This window comes from Propithecus coquereli, unplaced genomic scaffold, assembly GCF_000956105.1.
Source record: "Propithecus coquereli isolate 6110/MARCELLA unplaced genomic scaffold, Pcoq_1.0 Scaffold111, whole genome shotgun sequence".
Lineage (NCBI taxonomy): Eukaryota > Metazoa > Chordata > Mammalia > Primates > Indriidae > Propithecus > Propithecus coquereli.
This window is the reverse complement of record NW_012135081.1, coordinates 7,980,228-7,999,167: the sequence shown is the minus strand read 5'-3', so window position 1 is coordinate 7,999,167 and position 18,940 is coordinate 7,980,228. Positions and strand designations below refer to the sequence as shown.

The 18,940-nt window shown below is 48.3% G+C and overlaps 1 protein-coding gene across 3 annotated transcripts in view; it reads right to left on the bottom strand.

The window, feature by feature from the left end:
* Positions 1 to 18,940, bottom strand: part of KIF5A (kinesin family member 5A) — a 28,636-nt gene continuing 9,696 nt past the window's right edge. Inside the window, exons 2-29 of one of the 3 annotated variants that reach the window (XM_012651818.1) lie at positions 15,779 to 15,866; positions 15,611 to 15,684; positions 15,087 to 15,191; positions 14,810 to 14,858; positions 14,373 to 14,428; positions 14,043 to 14,130; positions 13,352 to 13,476; positions 12,757 to 12,861; positions 12,432 to 12,580; positions 12,155 to 12,303; positions 11,684 to 11,859; positions 10,882 to 10,950; positions 10,358 to 10,564; positions 9,902 to 10,048; positions 9,138 to 9,326; positions 8,643 to 8,760; positions 8,221 to 8,285; positions 7,995 to 8,104; positions 7,513 to 7,614; positions 6,906 to 6,966; positions 6,591 to 6,662; positions 6,329 to 6,433; positions 3,869 to 4,085; positions 3,484 to 3,637; positions 3,073 to 3,155; positions 2,047 to 2,074; positions 1,464 to 1,578; positions 250 to 417 (exon numbers count right to left, since the gene is read on the bottom strand). In XM_012651818.1, coding sequence (XP_012507272.1) covers positions 1,500 to 1,578; positions 2,047 to 2,074; positions 3,073 to 3,155; positions 3,484 to 3,637; positions 3,869 to 4,085; positions 6,329 to 6,433; positions 6,591 to 6,662; positions 6,906 to 6,966; positions 7,513 to 7,614; positions 7,995 to 8,104; positions 8,221 to 8,285; positions 8,643 to 8,760; positions 9,138 to 9,326; positions 9,902 to 10,048; positions 10,358 to 10,564; positions 10,882 to 10,950; positions 11,684 to 11,859; positions 12,155 to 12,303; positions 12,432 to 12,580; positions 12,757 to 12,861; positions 13,352 to 13,476; positions 14,043 to 14,130; positions 14,373 to 14,428; positions 14,810 to 14,858; positions 15,087 to 15,191; positions 15,611 to 15,684; positions 15,779 to 15,866 — 2,970 coding nt within the window. In that variant the 3' untranslated portion in view covers positions 250 to 417; positions 1,464 to 1,499. Of the gene's footprint in view, positions 418 to 1,463; positions 1,579 to 2,046; positions 2,075 to 3,072; positions 3,156 to 3,483; positions 3,638 to 3,868; positions 4,086 to 6,328; positions 6,434 to 6,590; positions 6,663 to 6,905; positions 6,967 to 7,512; positions 7,615 to 7,994; positions 8,105 to 8,220; positions 8,286 to 8,642; positions 8,761 to 9,137; positions 9,327 to 9,901; positions 10,049 to 10,357; positions 10,565 to 10,881; positions 10,951 to 11,683; positions 11,860 to 12,154; positions 12,304 to 12,431; positions 12,581 to 12,756; positions 12,862 to 13,351; positions 13,477 to 14,042; positions 14,131 to 14,372; positions 14,429 to 14,809; positions 14,859 to 15,086; positions 15,192 to 15,610; positions 15,685 to 15,778; positions 15,867 to 18,940 lie in introns of those variants that run through there. The other 2 variants (XM_012651833.1, XM_012651824.1) reach the window with 2 other exon arrangements.

Here is an 18,940-nt window from a genome sequence, read left to right as displayed (position 1 = left end):
TTTGTGTGTGTGCGTGTGTGTGTGTCTGTGTATGTGTGAAGGATCACAGCCCTCTAGCTCCTGTTTTTCCTTTTGTCATCTCTGTGACCTCTACTCAGTGACTAATACCACTCAGTGTGAGACACGAATATATGAGAGAGGAAGAAACATTCACCCTCCTCCCTGTTGCTCCAAACGAGGAGGGCGGCCTATCTTAGAAATTGCTAAATACATCATCAGATACTTAGAGTGAGACAGAGAGAAGAGACATAGCAGCAGCTTTTCATATATAGATACAGAGTACAAAGAGATACAGAGTGAGTAAGAGAAGACATCAAACGTAGTACAGTCGAACAACAGGGGTTGGGGAGGGAGTTAGTATCAGAGACCACAGGTTTGCAGCATGCTGAAAGAAGAGGCCTCAGGCCATCTTAGAAACTGGGAAAGAAAGAGAAAGAGGGTGTGAGGAACCAGCTTGCAGCTCAGCCTCTGAACAGGAACAGGCGGCATCTGCACACACTTTGGTTTACAGTCCTGTTCCTTTAATACCAACAACCAGACAGCCCCAACCCCTGGTCCTCCACCCCAGCCCTTCCCTGACTCCTCTTCCGCATTCCTGTTCTCTGCTTCTCAGGCTTTGCTGCCTGTGCGTGCCTGGCCTGCTGTCCTGGGAAACCCCTGGAGAAGGCTCGGCTTGGATGCAGCCCAGTAAGAGACTGGCCATGTTCTCTTGTTTCTAGTTCTCCAAGGATCCAAAGTGGACAGTAAAACAGGATCGCAGTGCCCAGTTCTGGGCCCTAAAGCAGCCCTGCCAAGAAGCCTGGTGACACACAAGAATCAAGACAGTGCCCGTGCTGCTAGAGGAGAGGACCTGGGCACAGAGGAGGAAAACGGGAGACTTTTCCACCTCCACTGAGCAAGATGAGAGGGGAGTGCTGACACTTCAGCTAGAGGGACAAAAAGTTAGACTTCACTGGGCATTCACTACAGCTTACTGGTGGCATATACAGATATGAGGATAGGACGCAGGTGTAGGAATAAATCAAACATCGCCTTTACTGGAGATGTCTTAGTTCAGAAAATACCTATCCATCCAAAATTATTTGAGGATGGAGGTGGCAGGAGGGTTGAGACACTCTCCCAGGTTCTCCCAAAATCTATGGTCTGTGACCTGCGCGTGGCTCTAGATCTACAGCAGCCGAGCTCACTTCTTTGGACGCATGGCAGTGACCCCTAGTGGCAGAAAGGCAGTACTGTGGTAACTACTATGGGAAAGGGAAAGAGGGAAAGCCTAAGAGGTCAGCGTCCAGATCACATGGGGTGGCACAGAATTAGCCCCCAGCAGGGGAAAGTAGGAGATGAGGGGTAATTATATAGTAAAAATTTTGAGATGGTAAAAAAAAAAAGAAGCAGGAGAACCAAAGAGGCTGTGGACAAGAAAGGAGGCAACCTGAGGCTGGTCCGAGGAGGCGGCCTGAAGCTACCTGAAAGTGCAGGTATGCAGCAGTTGGTGTGGGAGATTAGCTGGCTGCTGTCTCTTGGTGGAGAGGGAAAAGCTTGGCCTGGTCCTCAGCCTCGTAGCCGCATGGTAGGTCACTCCTGCAGGAAGAGACCCACCAGGATCAGCTACATATAAATGAAAGATTCCTGCCATGGTCACTGTGCTCTGACAGCATTTCTGTGAGATGATAGAGGGCAGGGACTATTTACCTTACAAGCTTACAGGGAAACTCAAGGCCAAAGGCATGTAAGTGACTTGCCCAAGGTCACAAAGTTTGCAAAGGTAGGAGAGAAACCTGGGTCATCAGATGTCTGTGATATTTTCCCCCAGACCCAATAACTGGAATGGGGAGAAGCCACAGATGGGACTGGAGGAGGGGACGGTGTCCTGCACTGAGGCAGGGGGATGACTGGATCCCCTGGACAACATAGTGATGGCAAGAATGATTCTCGTTTCCTCCTTCCTCCCCCAAGGGCTCAAGGAACCTCTAAGTAGGGCTCAAGGGACATTAAATCATTTCTTCTGGTCCCACCCAGAGAACCCAGGGGTCCTGGGGACTGGTTTACCTATTGTCATTGATATCTGTGGCATTTCCTGAAGAGATCATCATTGAGAATACAGGATTTAAAGAAGAAAAAAGGACACTTGGCATTAGAAACAGTCTCCCCAAACCCCGTCCCATCCTAATCCCTTAGAGAAAATGGTAAACTGTGGAATGTTACCCTCAGCTACCCCAACTGCATCATTGTTTTGTTTGAGAAAAAGCCTCCATGACCCCTCACTAAGGAAAGGAAAAGGGGACAGGAACTAAGGGTGGGGATAGGCGTGTAATAGGAGGAATCCATTTTAAGAGAGTCTGAGACCTAAAGGAATGGATAGCAATGCTTGCTTTGTAGGTACAGAGTCACTTTTTTTTTTTTTTTATACAACCCTGTCACCCAGGCTAGAGTGCAGTGGCTTGATCATAGCTCACTGTAGTCTTGAACTATTGGGCTCGAATGATCCCCCTGCCTTGGCCTCCTGAATAGGTGAGACTACAGGTGATCACCACCATGCCAAGCTAATTTTTTTTTTTTTTTTTTTTAGAGATGAGATAGGGTTCCACTATGTTGCCCAGACTGGTCTTGAACTCCTGGCCTCAAGCTATCCTCCTACCTCAGTCTCCCAAAGTGCTAGGATTGTAGACATAAGCCACAGTACCCGGCCCCTCTCTCTCTCTCTTTCTCTTTTTCTTTAAGACACAGGGTATTGTTATGTTACCCAGGCTGGAGTGCAGTGCTATTCACGGATGTTCTGCCATAGCTCACTGCAGCCTCAAACTCCTGGGCCCAAGCAGTCCTCCTGTCTCTGCCTCCTGGGTAGCTGGGACTACAGGTGCACACCACCATGCTAGGCTATATGTATCTTTTTTCTTTTTTTTTTTCCTTCTCCTATCATCAGTCCTGGCCTATACATGTATCTTTTTATTTGAAGCCTGGGCACCCTAGAAAGGCTCAGTTAGTAGTTTTTGTAAAGTAGGGTCACTTACTTTTCTTATGCCTCAACTTGCCCTGGGGATCCCAAAGGCTGGATTACCCATCTTTGCCACTCACCATTGTCCATGTTGGCCTTCTGGTAGGAAGCCAAGGGGCCTCCAGAAGATGTGGCTCCACTGCTGGTACAGGAGTTAGAAAAGCTGGAGGGGGCAGAGGAGAGATGTAGCCTCTGGCACCCACCCTCACTGTTCTGAGGACCACTGATCCATACTCACCCTCGGTGATGGTCCCATATGCCCCTCCCCATCCCCAGAGAGCAAAGGACAACAAACATGGCTGCAGGCTGGGAGGGCAGGTGCCCACCTTCTAAGCATAGGCACAAAGTTGAGAAAGGGTCAGAAATGAAGCTACCTAAGAAAATAATTAAGCCTCAGCCATAGGAGCACGCTCAGGCATAGGAGCAGCCCTATGCCTTCTAGGGTCCAGCAAGCCTTGAGTTGGGGACCCAGCCAACGTGTGGTCACTCACTACATATCTGAGGTGGAGCTAGGTGTGGGCTGCAGGTACAAATTCTGATAGTTCTGGAAGAGGCTGTTGGTGTAACTGATGCACTCAGGGCTCCGCGTGCCATAGGGGTTGGTGGGTGAAGACGCAGGGTAGTGGCCAGGCCGCACAGGTTTGGCTGTGGGAAAGAAGAGAAACGACTGTGAGGAACCTGCACTTGCCGTGGCCCCTGAGGTCATGTAGCTGGGGTTGAACTGAATCGCCTGTAAAACAGTCATTTTTTAACTTTTTTGTGGGTGGAAATGAGGCTGGGGAAGGGTAAGAGGCAATAATCTAGTTGCTTGGCACCTGGGAACTCGCTGAATTTGCTCCTGGAGGTCATCCCACCTGCCTACTGACGTCCACTCACCAATCTGGGCAGAGTGGCCCCGCTTGCCCGAGCTCTTGTAGCGAACAGCCTCCTTGATGCGGTCCACCTCCTGCTGGTAGCGGCGCTTGTCCTTCATGGCTCCCTCCTTGGCCTCCTTCAGTGCACCCTCCAGGGCCTTAACTCTCTCAGCCGTAGCCCTAAGTCGTTTTTCCAATTTAGGAAGCTCACAACGCAGATCTGCATTGTCACGTACCAGCTATGGGGTGAGCCGGGGGAAGAAGCCGAAAGAAAGGCAAGTGACCAAAGATAGTCACCCGGTGGAGTGCAGCAGAAAGCAGTGAGGAGAGAGAACAGAGAAAAATCAAGTCAGAGAAGAGGAGATCATGTTGTTTCCTCAAAAGGCCTCATTCCCTTTATGTAATATGCTCTTCTGTCCAGTTCTTTCCTTCTCCCTGAGCAAAAGGTGGTCAGGCATTAAAAAGTTACATAATTTTTTCCAGGCAGCAAAACCTGCCGTCTCCACTGTAGCCCAGAACTCTTGTGACAGTGTCCTGTCCCAGTCTCCGTCTGGCCTAGACATTGCCCTCCCCCACGCCTCCCAGCTTGTGCCAGACCAACAGCCCCAGGGTGTGACCATGGGGATGAGGCACCCCTTTCCCAGAAGGGGCTCTGTGGGCATGCACAGGAGGGCGGGGCAGGAAAGCACAGTAGCAGTGTGGAGGGTGGACGTGGCATCGCAGGTCAGGCACAGTGCAGGGCGGGAGCAGAAGCTGGAATTCAGGTGCCCCCACACACATACACAGACACACAGCGCCCCATAGGAAGGAAAGAAAATGTTTGAGGTCTCACAAACATTTGTGCTCATTACCTTCACATTCAAGGACTTCCTGGGCTGTCCCTCCCACATTTAAATTAAGCTAGAGTGTGGCAGCAACCACCTTGCAGCCAGAAAAGACTTCCTGATCCTTTTACAGGGATCTGCACAAGGACTGGGAGCAGCACAGATTGCAAAAGGAGCAGGGCCTTGGAAGACAGCGGGTCAATCGGCACAGCAGGGAATGCTGGGGGTAGGGGGCAGAGCTGGAGCCCTTCTGTGCAGCTTTCCTTTGGACAATTTGTGGGTGATAAGCAATGTTTCGCTAAGACAGTTGTTTAGCTTAACTGGTAACAGGGCTGTAGCCCTGGCTATTAAGATTCTGTTAACTGAGAAGAGTTTCTATCTCTCTCCTTTTCCTTTCCAGTCTTGTGTCTGCTGAGGTAGGAAATTGTAGTGAGTCCTCTGTTTATCCTATAGGTGAATAGTTTTTGGTCTTTGGGACTTAGAACAGAGGCAGAGAGGCTTCAGCGAGGGAAAAGGAAACAGCATGTAGTAGTGGCTGTTTTTTTTTAAAAAACAATGTAATATGCATTTGGACAGAGAGGGAAGGTGGACACACAGGGATGGAAATAGAATGGCAGAATCGATTACAAATGTGTCCTAGCTGTCTTTCAACTTCTCTGTAATGTTGTTACTCTGTTTCACAATAAACAAAAGAAAAAAAGACAGTAATAAAGCCCTCTGCAGACCCAAATAAAATAAATGAACCATGCAGATTATCACTAAGCCATAGGTTTGGGATTCATTACAAAAGAAAAAAAAGAAAGATGTTTTGAGTATTTACTACATAGGCTGGGCATTGCACTGTGGGGAAAAGAAGTTTAAGTTCTAGGCTAGTGAGAATATGAGTTTAAATGGAATTTTAAGGTGGATTTGAAAGGAAAGGAATGAAGTATAGGTTAGGGTTTCTATTATGAATCAATTATGGGCCAGTTGACAGACTGTTGAGCCTGTCTTCAAGGCTCAGCTATTTGGTGCTAGTGAGAGTGTTCCTGCTCTGTGCACACCAAACATTTCCTGTCCTGACTCCTTTGGACTGCCCTTCTACATCCCCACCCCATACCTTTGAAACCCAGTCATCCACCTAAGGAACCGCAGCAGCAAGGAGGGGGACAGACAGAGAGGCAGCAACTTAATACACAGGAGTTTGCACTGGCCCCAACAAGAGGCTGGTTGGGCCACCTTGAGGACATCATTGAATGTCCTGCATGCTTGCCCCAGGCCTAGGCATATGCAGTTCTCTCCAAGAGAGAAAGCCCAATGCCCTTGCTTCTTATTGTCTCCCCACCTTGCATCTCTGGCTAAAGTCTGACCAGTCTTCCTCCTGTATAGATACAGCCCCACGCCTTTGTCGGTGTCAAACCCTCCCTCCAAGGTAGGCCTGGGGAATTCCACTTTGAAGTGGGTTAGGAACTTTGAGAAGGGAAAACAGACATAAAACAAAGACCAAGGTAAAAGTGGGACCAAATATTGTATAAAGAAAGGATTAGTAGGGAAAGTAGAAGAGAACAGTAAGGAAAACATGCAACTAGATTTTCCTGAATCCAAGGGGCCGCTGAGAATTGGGGTATCCTAGGTACCTAGCCTCAAAAGTTCTCTTCACCCCTTTTCCAGACTCTTACCTGTTTGTGAACCTTTGTAAGCTGTTCCAGGTTGTTCTCAAGAAAGGAAATCTTCTGCTTTTGGGAGTGAATCCCCCCACTGTCCTCGGGCTCCATTTCTGCACTCTGATTAGAGATGGAGGGAAAGATGTGGCTGTCCCAAGGCCAAACAGGTCCCACCCAGACCAGGCCAAGCCAGCCTCACTGGGGGCACCAGGGGCTGGAGAAACCTGAAGATGGGAGGAGAATTTGGGGCTGGTAAGACCCTGAGAATGGCACTCACTTTCTTGACTCGAGTCGTGACGTCTTGAACGAACAGCTTGCGAAGGTTGTGGAGGGTCTGGAGTTCCCGGGCCTAGAAAGAATGATGAAAAATTGGGGATGGCCAGGTACCAGCTCAATCTTCTCTATTCAAAATTATTAGAACCTTCAGTTTCTATACCCAAGTGAGTCACTCATCCTTTACGAAAAAAATGTGTCCTGATTATGTCACAGACTGACTGCAGAAGGGCAGGAGGAAAAGGGTTAGGAAGAAATCAGCAGGAAGAAATGAAGCCCTCCCAACCCTGTTAACTTGGCACAGAAGGAAACCACTCACAACTGTCTCCTCCAGACCCTTGAGGTCCTGCTTGGACTGCTCATGTCGCTCGTACAGAAATCTGCAGCAAGAGAAATCAGGAGAGCATGGGAAACAGAAGAATCCTTCAGGACTCTCCTTCCTCCCCCTTCTTCCTCCATTTCTTTTATCCCTATTTTATTATTATATATTACACAAGTTACTCATGTTTACTGCGCAAGAATTAGAAAAGAATTTTAAAAAGACATAAAGCGAGTTTTTATAAAAAGCTATGATTCTACTATTTACATATCAAACCACCACTACTCTTCTGGTATCTTTCCAGACTATTTTTTCTATGCATATATATGTCTATCTATGCATGCATTTTTATGGGATCACACCATTCTAACTCTTTTGTAACCTGCTTTCTACATTTAATAGAACATCGCAAAGGTCTTTCCGTGTTGGCTAACAGTCAGCAGTGGTCTTGCTGATCTTCTCTGTTTTTCCCCTGCCCCACCCCATCATATTCGCCTCCTATGGGTCATCATATCACCACTACGTGTGCGTCCCGCCTCTGCAAGCGGGTCCAAGTAGCAGTTCTGAGCCTACGTGGCTGTGGCTTGCAGGCAAACCAGTCACTCACGTCAGCTCCTGCAGTTTGGTACTCTTCTCGTGTTCTTCGTTCTTCAGCTTCTCGTAGTCAGCCTGGAGCTTCTCCAGCTCTAACTGGAGCTTCTGATTCAGGCTACAGAGGGTCAGGAGGTATCGGAGAGAGAGAAAAAAGATCTTAATGGTTTTGGGGGGGTTGGCGGAGAAGACAAGCTCCTCAGACATTTTCCCTCTTCTGTACGAGTGAGTCCAGTTAGAATTGATGTGTCCACCTTCAGACACCAGGGCCAGACTCAGGCCACTGTTTCCATGAAGAGCAAGGAACCCCAAGCTCCCTAATCATAAGGGCCTCTAGGATAGAAACCAGTCCTTATTCCTTGTATCTCCTGAAGCTGGGCTGCAAGTTGTGGCATTGTTGAGGGCATGACACACGAAGTTAAAGAATCAGACCCAGAAGGAACATGGGGGTGGGCACAGCAAGGTGAGAGGGCTGGTGGAGACTGAAGCCGCCCTTACTCTTTGAGCTCGTCAATGGTCTTCTGCTTCTCATTGATCTCGTCCCGGAGCCGGGCCAGCTGCCGGTGATGGGCCTCCCGGTGATTCTCCATCTGCAGCTCCAGGGCCTTCTGTGAACAACCCCACCCCAAGCTCAAAGCCAGACTCCCAGACAGGAGCTCTGCGAGTGCCAGCCCAGCCCTTGCCCCGTCAGGCCCATGTTGTCCCCCACACCTTCCCCACTTGCCTTCACTTCATCTGCATCCTGTGTGTCTGGCTCCTTGTCCTTCAGGGCCACTTCATGCACAGTTTCTGAGGGAAAGAGGGGAAGACAGCTTACATCAAACCTATCTCTTCCAGAAAGAACTTTATGTTGTGACCAGAGCTCCAGGCAGGGCAGAGGAGGGGCCCACAGGGATGTTCTTCTGGGTTAGGACAATTCAATTTGATATAGCAGGGACAGAGAACAACAGAGGGTGTATGGTTCATGAAAAATGAGTGACATGCAAGAGCTTGGTTGGATAGCATGTGAACTGGTGTTCATGATTTCAGGTTAATGCTTTGGGTGAGTGGCTGTCGGGTGATTTGACATTTGTGACTTTTCTACCCTGTCCCCTCTTGGATCTCAGATCCCAGGATGAATGGGATGGAGGTATAAGGAGGCCTCACCCTGGGCCTGGAGCTTGGCCAGCTCATCACTCAGGGAGTCATAGGACTCTTCCAGGTGCCGCTTCTTTAGCTCCACACTCTGCATGTATTCCGTTAGCGAGCGGATCTTGGCCTCATGCTGGTGGGAGATAGTTGGTGAGAGGAAGAAGGTGGATGAAGCAAAGTCCACAGCTCCAGGCAGCGTAGACCTCCATAAACTCCAGCTCTCCTCCCAAACCCTCCCTCCAGCTATGCTTCCCACAAGGATGCAGTGTCAGGGGCCACTCCTCTGGAGGCTCTTGCTTTAGACCGCATCAGCTCAGAGGGCAGCATCCCCCAAGCCTTCACTTCTTTGGCCTGGATCCCCCACCCGCTACCACCCCAACTCTTCTGTCCATGATTTCAGTTGACCCCAGGACTCTGACATAAAGGTGGGTGTTAGAAGTTTCATCCATAAGCCCAGAGCAGCCTTCTTTCTCCCACAGCACCCAAAGGCTCTCAACCTCAGGCACTCACCTGGGAGATGAGGAGCTGGCAGGATGAGAGCTCCCGCCCAGTCACTTCCATCTTGCGATGACATTCCACCTGGAGGTTCTCCAGCTGCCGGCACCGCTTGACCACAGACTTGACTTCCGATTTGATTTTGCTGATGTAGAGCCGGGCCACAGTGAACTCCTCCTCGATGGCCCCACTGATCTCTACCGGCTGAAGGTGGGCAAAGGAGGAAGAGATGCTTCTTGGCTGTGAGGAAGCCTTTATCCATCCCTTCCACCTTCTGCCTACCTCTATACACACCCACATACACAGGGACTAAAGTGGGGCAGGTATTTTTCTGAACAACCTTTAGTGGCTATCCCCTGGCATTTCACATTAAGGCCCTCTTGTCTGCATTTAAAAATCTAACTCCGACAGTCCCTCTCTTGTACATTAACCTTATAAAACAATATGATTTTCTTTTGTAATCAAACTGATCTGCTTCATCACCCAGCTCACTCCCACTTCCACAGATTTGCACATGTCATTCTTAACTCTGAGTCCCCACTCTAACTCCTGCTACAAGCATGTGTGGATTGCTTCCTTATTCAGTTAGAATGTGTCTCTTCAGCGGAGTCTTCGCAAGCCTCTACTTGTCTTCCTGTGTCTAGTTTGAAGGCCTGTTTCTGGGCTCTTTGGCCTGCCTTTATTAGTGTCCCCGAGGGCCTGAATTGTCCCACCTTGCATCTCCCACCAGTGTCCAGATGAGAGTGGCCTAAACAAGACTGCTGTCTCTCCCCACTCACCAGCTTAATCTCCCCGTTGCCCACGATGACACTGAACTCGCTCAGGTCCTTCATCAGCCCATTCAGCACCTCAGCAATTCGTTTTCGCTGGTGGCCACTGACCTCCTGTAGCCGCTGCAACTCGGACTCCAGGGATAGCATGGTGGCCTAGGGACAGCCCCTCAGGTTATTCCCATTGCCATCCTCTTGCTCTCCTCCCCAGCCCAGGCAGAGGCCTCTCACTTCATGTGTGACCCTGAGGGCTGCTATAAAGAGAATACAGGCCCTGCAGAAGGGTCTGGAAGAGAGAGGGGTCAGGAGGGCAGACAGCAGTGACAGGGTGGGACAGGGTCTCATGACATACTGAGCAGCAGTGCAGAGGTGCAAACATGTATAGCCCTGGAAGGAAGCAGAGGTCCCCTTGGACATGGAGGATGTTCTGAGGCCAGGGAGCTCTTGCACTCGCACACCACTTACCACCTTCTGAGACAGCTCATCCACCAGAAGCTGATTCTGCTGGCTCTTTTCCTCCACCTCCTGGGATTTCTGGTCGTAGTTCACCGCCAGCTCCTCCAGGGCCTGCAGCACTTCCTTCACCTCATCCTTAGCGGCGTCGTTCTCCGACTGCAGGTGGCTCAGCTCCCGCTGGACCTTCTCGTTGTCTCCTCGGGTGGACACCAGGAGCTTCAAGGGAGAGGAGGGGCTTGTGAGGGAGCTCTCTGCCAGTGATCACTCCTCCTGCCCCTGAGCCCAGGGAAGCTGAGCCCTCCGCCAAAGCAGAGTCAAGAGGAAGTGGGCTTTAGGCTTCAGAGAAATACGGCGACAGAATGAAGACGCACCCAGACTCCAAAATCTGTGCTCTAAGAAAAGCCCCCGTGAAGTTCCCAGGCTTCTGTGGTTTGGGGGAGTGACGAGCCCCTAAGCAGAATGCCCTGCTTCCATCTGATTTTCAAAAGGTCTTTTCTGTGCCTTTCCCCTCACGCCCTGCCCTCCCTCCTCACCTCCTCCTGGTCCAGCATCTGCTGCTTGAGCTTCTCTATGAGCTGGCTCTGCTGGTTGATCTCATCATCCTGTGGGAGGCAAGGGGAGACACGGATGAAGGGTTTGGGGGTAGAGGGAGGATCCTGACGAAAGCCCAGAGAGTTTGAGTTAGAAACCCCACATCCTCAAAGGTCTTTTCCTCAGCTTCTTTCCTCAACTCCTGCCCTCATCTTTAAATTCCTTTCTTTCTAGAAGGTGGCATGACCTTGACAATACACAGCAAAATGCTTTAAATGTTCGTTTAAATTCTAGGTTTAAAATGTTTTAAACCTAGAACCCCACGCTAGTAAGCCATTCAAATCGAATCATTCGAAAGAAAAATCTTATGCACAAGAGGCAAAGAAAATCGTTTCAGAATTGTTTGTTATAAAAATAAGTAAAAAAACAGAAAAACTAGAAGCCCTATAATAAGGGATGGTTTAATACATTTTGACAACTAGATTCTTAGGTAGCCATTCAAAAATACTGTATGAAGAATTGTTAATGAAGTAGGGAACTGTTCACAATAGAATGCTGAATGAAAAAAATCAGTTGCAAAATTACATATACAGTATATCTCAATTGCATGATATATGCACAGAGAAAAGCAAAATGTTAGCAGTGTTATCTCTGAATGGTGCATGATTTTAATTTTCTTCTATATATTTTTATTTATTTTTCCATATTTTCAATAATGAGCATTTGTTCCCTTTAAAATCAGAAAAAGGGTGTATAAGCTATTTCTTTCAATCCCTCGCCTCTTATCCTAGTGGCTGCCCTCACCTTGTCGTCAAGCTGCTTGTAGAGGCGGCGGATCTCTTCCTCATATTTCTGCCGCTCCTCCGGCGCGATGCGCACCACAATGGACGAGTTGTCATTGACAGGGGTCTCCTCACAGAGCTCGGCTCCCAAGCCTGCATCCTCCCCAGCCAAGCGCTCTGTCTCAGGCACATTCTCTCCTGGCGAAGGGGCAAAAAATGGTGAGAGATGGGAGAACAGTAAGTTGCACCCACAAATTTTTCCTGCTCTTCAATGCTGAGATCTCCAGGCCCTGTTCTCTCTTGCCAAGTGGACCTTCCACCTTCTGAGGGCTGGAGCAGTAGGTAGTCATCCCCCTCTCTCCTCCCCCATGATTGCTCTACTGCACCCTTCCAGAAACACTGCCCTCCTTCTTGGAGATTGGCCAGATGGGGCTGGCTCCCAAACCTCCTCCTCCTCCCACCGCCTCTCACTCCCACAGGACACCTCTCTAACCATTACGCCACCGGCTCAGCTCAGCCTCCAGCTTTGCAATCGTCTCCTTCTGGGCCTTCGTCTTCTCCTTCTCCTTCTCATATTTCTTCTTCCACTGCTCGGCAGTCAACTCCAGATTCACTGACGCTGTGTTCTTAATGGTCTTTGCCCTGGGAGAGGAGAAGAGGAACAGAGATGAGACCTACATTACACCTGGGTGACACTGAGCAGAGAGAACCATGGGGGCTGCAGCGAGAAGCTGGGTGTCAAGGATTCCTCTGGAGACCCCGCCACTGACCGCTGCCCAAACATCAGGGTGGACTTGGTCTCTGCATCGTTGTAACTGGACGGTGAGCAGCAGATGAACATAGTTGTCCTGCAGTTTCCTCCCAGAGAGTCCTGGAGAATCCGGGTCATTTTGCTGTCACGGTATGGAACATAGCTTTTCTGGGGGAGGAGCGAGACCATGAATTAGAAAAATAAATTCAACAGAGAATCAGAAAGCATGGAGGTTCTGACTGGGGATCGAGTACCCCATGAATTGAGGCATGACTAGATGGGGCATTAGAAGGAGGTGGGGGAGGAGATGGGCAGGACACGAGGGTCACCCAGGGAACACTCACGGTGCCTTCAGCCAGCGCGGAGATCACGTTCCCCAGGGCTGACAGTGACTTGTTGATATTCTTTGCCTCATCCAGCACGGCTCCCTCTGCTCCAGTCTTGCTGACCTACCAGGGCATTAAGGGATGGATGTGTCATGAGCAGTGGCAAAGGGAGAGGGCTGTCACCTCCACTTTTCCACTTAGCAGGGTTCAGTCCAAGGAGAGGCGAGGGAACAGGGAAAAGGATGGCGTAAACTCCAAACCCTCGTAGCAAAGGCCCCCTCGGCCCCACCCCCGGCACACACTACACGATTCCATTGATACGAAACACCCAGGATCGGCAAATCACAGAGACAGCAAGTGGATTATTGGTTGACAGGACCTGAGGCTAGGGGAGAACGGGGAATGACTATGAATGGGCGATGAAAATGTTCTAGAATTAGTGGCGATGGATGCACAACCTCGTAAACATACTAAAAACCACCAAATTGCACACTTTAAAATGGTGAACTTCATGGTATGTGAATTATATCCCAATAAAAAAATTTTAATTAAAAAAGAAAAGGCATCCCCCCCACAAGGCTTCCACCCACCCCATCCCCACAGGACCCCCAACCTTCTCGCTCCCTGCCAGGTCCACCAGATACAGCTTTCCACTGAGCTTCTGCTCAGTTTCCATATTCTCCTGCTTGATATTGATGAGGAATATGCTGTGGCTCCGAGAGCTGTGTTCATTCATGTCTGCAGGAGGGAGGGAGAAACAGGACCTGTACCGCCCTTCGGAACTGCAGTCCTCAGCCCCTGCCCCAGTGACGACCACCCCACCCACCGAGAGAGAAGGTGCCCACCAGGACCAGCACTGCCACCACAGCTCACAGGCAGCAGGGGCACACAGACCAGGGCTCCTCTCCTCTAGAGGGTACAGCCTTCCCTTCTTCACTTCTAAGTCTCTCTACCCTAGAGGGCACAGAAGAGAGGAGGACCCCCAGACTCAAGAGCCCCTCAAGGTTGGGCACGGTGGCTCACACCTATAATCCTAGCCCTCTGGGGTTGAAGCGGGAGGATTGCTTGAGCTTAGGAGTTCAAGACCAGCCCGAGCAAGAGTGAGACCCCGTCTCTGCTAAAAATAGAAAAATTATCCAGGCATTGTGTGCAACTGTAGCCCCAGCTACTTGGGAGGCTGAGGCAGGAGGATCACTTGAGCCCACGAGTTGGAGGTTGCAGTGAGCTATAATGATGCCACTGCACTCTACCCTGGGGGTGGAGCAAGAGAAAAAAAAAAAGAGCCCCTCGAGAGGCCCACTCACTGGTGACAGCCACATGACGATTTGATTTCCCCTCATCAATCACATCCAAAATCTCCTCTGGGCTGGAAACAAAGCGTTCAGTACAACCCTGCAGGGGACAAATGGACAGTGACCCATAAACTTTGATCTGCAAATTAAATTGCCTGTACATTGACCAAATGACCTTTCAAGGCAGTGTCTTTTCTAAGCTCCCAGACTCTTCCTGGTCTTTTGCCACATCTCATTCCTCCAGGATGGCTACCCCCCAACTTCCAGGCCACTGACCTATCCTCCCCCCTCCCCCACACTCTCAACACACTGGCCCTCACAGGTGCCCCGCCCCACTCTCACCTTGACAAATGGCACCCGGTTCTTGTCCTCGTGCACAGACAGGTTTGTCTTGGTCACTAAATCAAGAGAATGCAGAGTGAGCAAGACCTGTGCTTCCACTCACCCCCTCTGCACCCCACAGTCCGCTCAGATGGTGGTTTCTTCTATGTGCTAAAGGGAGGAAGACTAAACTCCCTGCCTGAGCTGAAAGCTCAGTTCCTCCTCCTCCTTCTCAGGGCTCCGGCTCCTCTTGGACTGTTTATATGCAGGCCTGAGCCCCTAAGCTCATCTTCTGATCCTCTCAGTTTTTGGAAATTCCTGGTGAGTAGAGCCAAAGGACTCAGGTCCTGTGTGCCTTCTGCACCTCTTGCCAAGTAGAACCTAATCCTAAGAGCAATGTGGGCTTCCTTTTCCTCACCCTCCTCACACATTCTCACCCACCGAGGTGAAACACTCACCATCCAGAAGGTCACGAATTTTGTCCAGGTAAATCTCAAAGTAAGAAACCTGGTTAGGGAGAAAAGAGTGTAAAGTGAGAAGGGCCTGTCTTAAATATGATACACGAAGCCCAAACTAACGTGACCTGCTCAAACGGTGGCAGGAGAGAACATCCTGACGAAGAAGAACTGAGGTAAGAGGCGGGGGTCAAGCTGGGGAGCCCCAGGTTTTCAATGGGTTCATCCTAGATCTCCCCCAAGGCCCCTCTGGGAACACTCAGCTGCCACTCCCTGTCACCTTGATGTGGAACTCGAGGTTCTCATCCATCGAGTAGATGTGGTTGAAGATGTCTCTGGCAATTCGAGGAATGATTCCCATCAGCTGGGGGTCGTGCAGCTTTCCCTGGGGATTGAGGGTATTCCAGAGTGAAGCCAGGGTCAGGCAGAATGAGATAGCTCAGAGATGCGCAGGTGGATACAAAGGTTAGCATTGGTAAGAAGGCCGTAGAAAGGCAGGAGGTGCTCGTCATGTCTACCTCTCAGCAGAGGGAGGAGATGACTGAGCAGCCCTTTGCACTTGCATTGCTGCTGCTTTTCCAGATCAAAACAAGAAAACTGGAGTAGTGGAAATCAGGGTAAACTGCAGCAGGTTGAAGTGCTTCCAGTGAACTTCCCCTGTAATGCTGCCCTTCAGTTCATCCTCTGTACCCATCTGCTTCTAGATCAGGCAATCCTTGATTCCTGGATCCTCCCCCACTGAGATTCTTTGATCTCCAATTAACCCTCATGGCTCCTCACCCCCTACAGAATCAGAACCCTCACCTCCATGGTATGTGTTTTCCCTGAGGAAGTCTGTCCATAAGCAAAGATGGTGCCATTGTAGCCAGCAAGGACATCTGGAAGAGATGGTGGGGAAGGAGCAGTGGTGGAGATAAGTAGCGTAGAGAATAGGGAGCCCGAGAAAATACATTCTGAAAATACATCCATTACCTTTGACAATCTGCATGGCACATGCATGATAAACTTGCTCCTGAGTCGTGTTCGGGGGGAATACACGGTCAAAGACATATGGCTTCCCCTGGAATGAAAACAAAAGATGTCAGACATCAACAGACAGAGTGTGAGGGAAAAGAAATACCTCTGCCTGCTTCCATCCGCCTGAGAAAGGAGCCCTTGTTCTTCAGTCCCCCAAATACATGGAAAATTGGAGGGACAAGAGAAACAAGAGCGAGAGAAGCAAAGTTTAGTACTGACACCAGGAGTTGTGTCCGTGTGGCAGCAGACTCATACAGTGAGACTGTGTGAGAGAATCTTAGTCTTGGTGGGATGGATTAGCACCCCCTGCCCGCCAAACACCTCCCTGGGAAATCAAACGAGAAATGACAATAGGGCCACAGGCCGTGGAAAGTGAAGAAAAATTCATTAACATTAAAAAGTACCTCTCTTAAGGATATACTTCAGGGTAAAAAAAAAAAAACACTTCAAAGTTTAAAAAAATTTTCCTCATTAGGTCCCAATGCCCTGATACGGAATGATCTTCAAGCTGTACTACGTGAAAGATGCAAAGTTAGCAACATACATATAGCAGGTCCCCTACTGTATAAACGCAACACTGTACACACACTGAGTGCTGCTGTGGAAACACCAACACAAGCTTTCTCTCTGTGAAAGGAATATGTGAAATCAGAAATATGGATCTCCCTTTAAGAAGAGAACCAGCTTACATTAAAGGGAAACTGTGAAGCAAATCATTCAGATCTACAAGTGCTTTGTTTAATTCAGTTAATATGCAGTAAATTATGTTTGTGGATGAGAATGCTAAAGACACAAAATACTTACAACTCAAGGAGCTTAACAAAGAATATATTTGATATCTACTGACATTAAAGGTAAAATCTCTGGTAAGATTAGATGAGTCCATGTTTGTTTTCTATCATAAGTGACAAATTTCTCAGTTGTGTTTTCCTGCTATTCAGTATGAAGAGACCAGGACTAGTCAAGTTGTTTTACTATAGAGTCCATCTTTTTTTTTTTTTTTTTTTAAAGACTGGGTCTCATTCTGTCACCCAGGCTACAGTGTAGGTCTAGGTCATCCTAGGTCACAGCAACCTCAAACTCCTGGGCTCAAGCAAAAGTCCTGCCTCAGCCTCCCGAATAGCTGGGACTACAGGCACACACCACTACACCTGGCTAATTTTTTAATTTTTGTAGAGATGGGGTCTCGCCATGTTGCTCAGGCTGATCTCAAACTCCTGGCCTCAAGCAATCCTCCTGCCTCGGCCTCTTAAAGTGCTGGTATTACAGGCATGAGCCACCGCACCTCTCCCGATAAATGTTATTTTAAAGATATGCATTTTTTTTTTGAGGAGAAGGAAAGAGAAGTTTATTACTTTGTTGGCAAAGGAGGGAAATGGTAGACTATCTATTTTGAAGATATTTTTAAAAAATTAAATCGGGATTATGGAAAATTCCACCTGAAATATTTATTTGGTCTCTCTGTAGTGAAAGACTCTGAAGCCCAACAAACAGAATCCATAAAGGAAAAGAATTGGAAAAGTGCTCTCTGTAATGGAGTACTATATACTCATAGAACCTTTCTGGAAGACAATTCTATTAAATATTTGAATGTCCACACCGTTCATATTCTGTACCAGAGTTCCAGGGCTAGGATTCATTTTATAAGACATTTGCTTGAGTATGTAAAGTTTTATATAGAAGGATGTTCACTGCAGCAGTTTGCATTAAAGAAAAACTAGAGGCCAGGTGCAGTGGCTCACGCCTGTAATCCTAGCACTCTGGTGGGCCAAGGTGGGCGGATCGTTTGAGCTCAGGAGTTCGAGACCAGCCTGAGCAAGAGCGAGACCCCCGTCTCCACTAAAAATAGAGAGAAATTGGCTGGACAACTAAAAATATATAGAAAAAATTAGCCGGGCATGGTGGTGCATTGCTGTAGTCCCAGCTACTCGGGAGGCTGAGGCAGTAGGATTGCTTGAGCCCAGGAGTTTGAGGTTGCTGTGAGCTAGGCTGACGCCATGGCACTCACTCTAGCCTGGGCAACAGAGTGAGACTCTGTCTCAAAAAAAAAAAAAAAAAGAAGAGGTTGGTCATGCCTCTATTAAAATGAGTGAGGTTGGTTTATACATATATATGCTTTTTTTTTTTTTGAGACAGGGTCTCATTCTCTCACCCCAACTAGAGTGCACTGATGTCATCATAGCTCACTGCAACCTCAAACTTGTGGGCTCAAGTGATCCTCCTGCCTCAGCCTCCTGAGTAGCTGGGACTACAGGTGTGTGCCAACACGCCTGGCTAATTTTTCTATTTTTAGTAGAGACAGGGGTCTCACTCTTGCTCAGGCTGATCTCAAACTTCTAAGCTCAAGCGATCCTCCCACCTTGGCTGCCCAGAGTGCTAGGATTATAGGTGTGAGCCACCACACCCAGCCTGGTTTATATATATTGACATGTTCAACATTGATCATTAATTTAAAAAATTAAAATAATGTGTATAATGTGATTACATTTTCTAAAAATCGTATGGATAGAATAGCCTTAGAAAAGAGATACGGAACACTATACACTGAACTGTTAATGGTGACTGTCCGGTGGCTATTACTGGAGAGCAGAATGACAGGAACTTACACTTTCTACATTTTATCCGTGATATTTCAATGTTTTATAATGATAACATGTTGCTTTTGGGTTCAAAGTACAAAATATTATAGATGCTGTTATAAAAGAATATGTAATGACATGACAAGGTGTGCACAAAATACTGTAAAGCAAAAAAAAGTGTTTTTTAAAAGTGTGTAAACATACTATTGTAAAAAAAAGTATGTAAAGGATAATTCCATTTTTGTAATTTTATACACGCAAACACACACACACACACACACATATGCATATACCTACAGGTCGAGCATCTCTAATCTGAAAATCTCAAATCCAAAATGCTCTAAAATCTAAAACTTTTTGAGCACCTATATGACACTTAAAGGTCATGCTCAAGAGAGCATTTCGGATTTTGGATTTTTGGATTAGGAATGCTCAGCTGGTAAGTATAATGCAAATATTCCAAAATCTGAAATACTTCTGGTCCCAAGCATTTTGAATAAGGGATACTCAACCTGTATATTATGTGTAAGTCTGTATA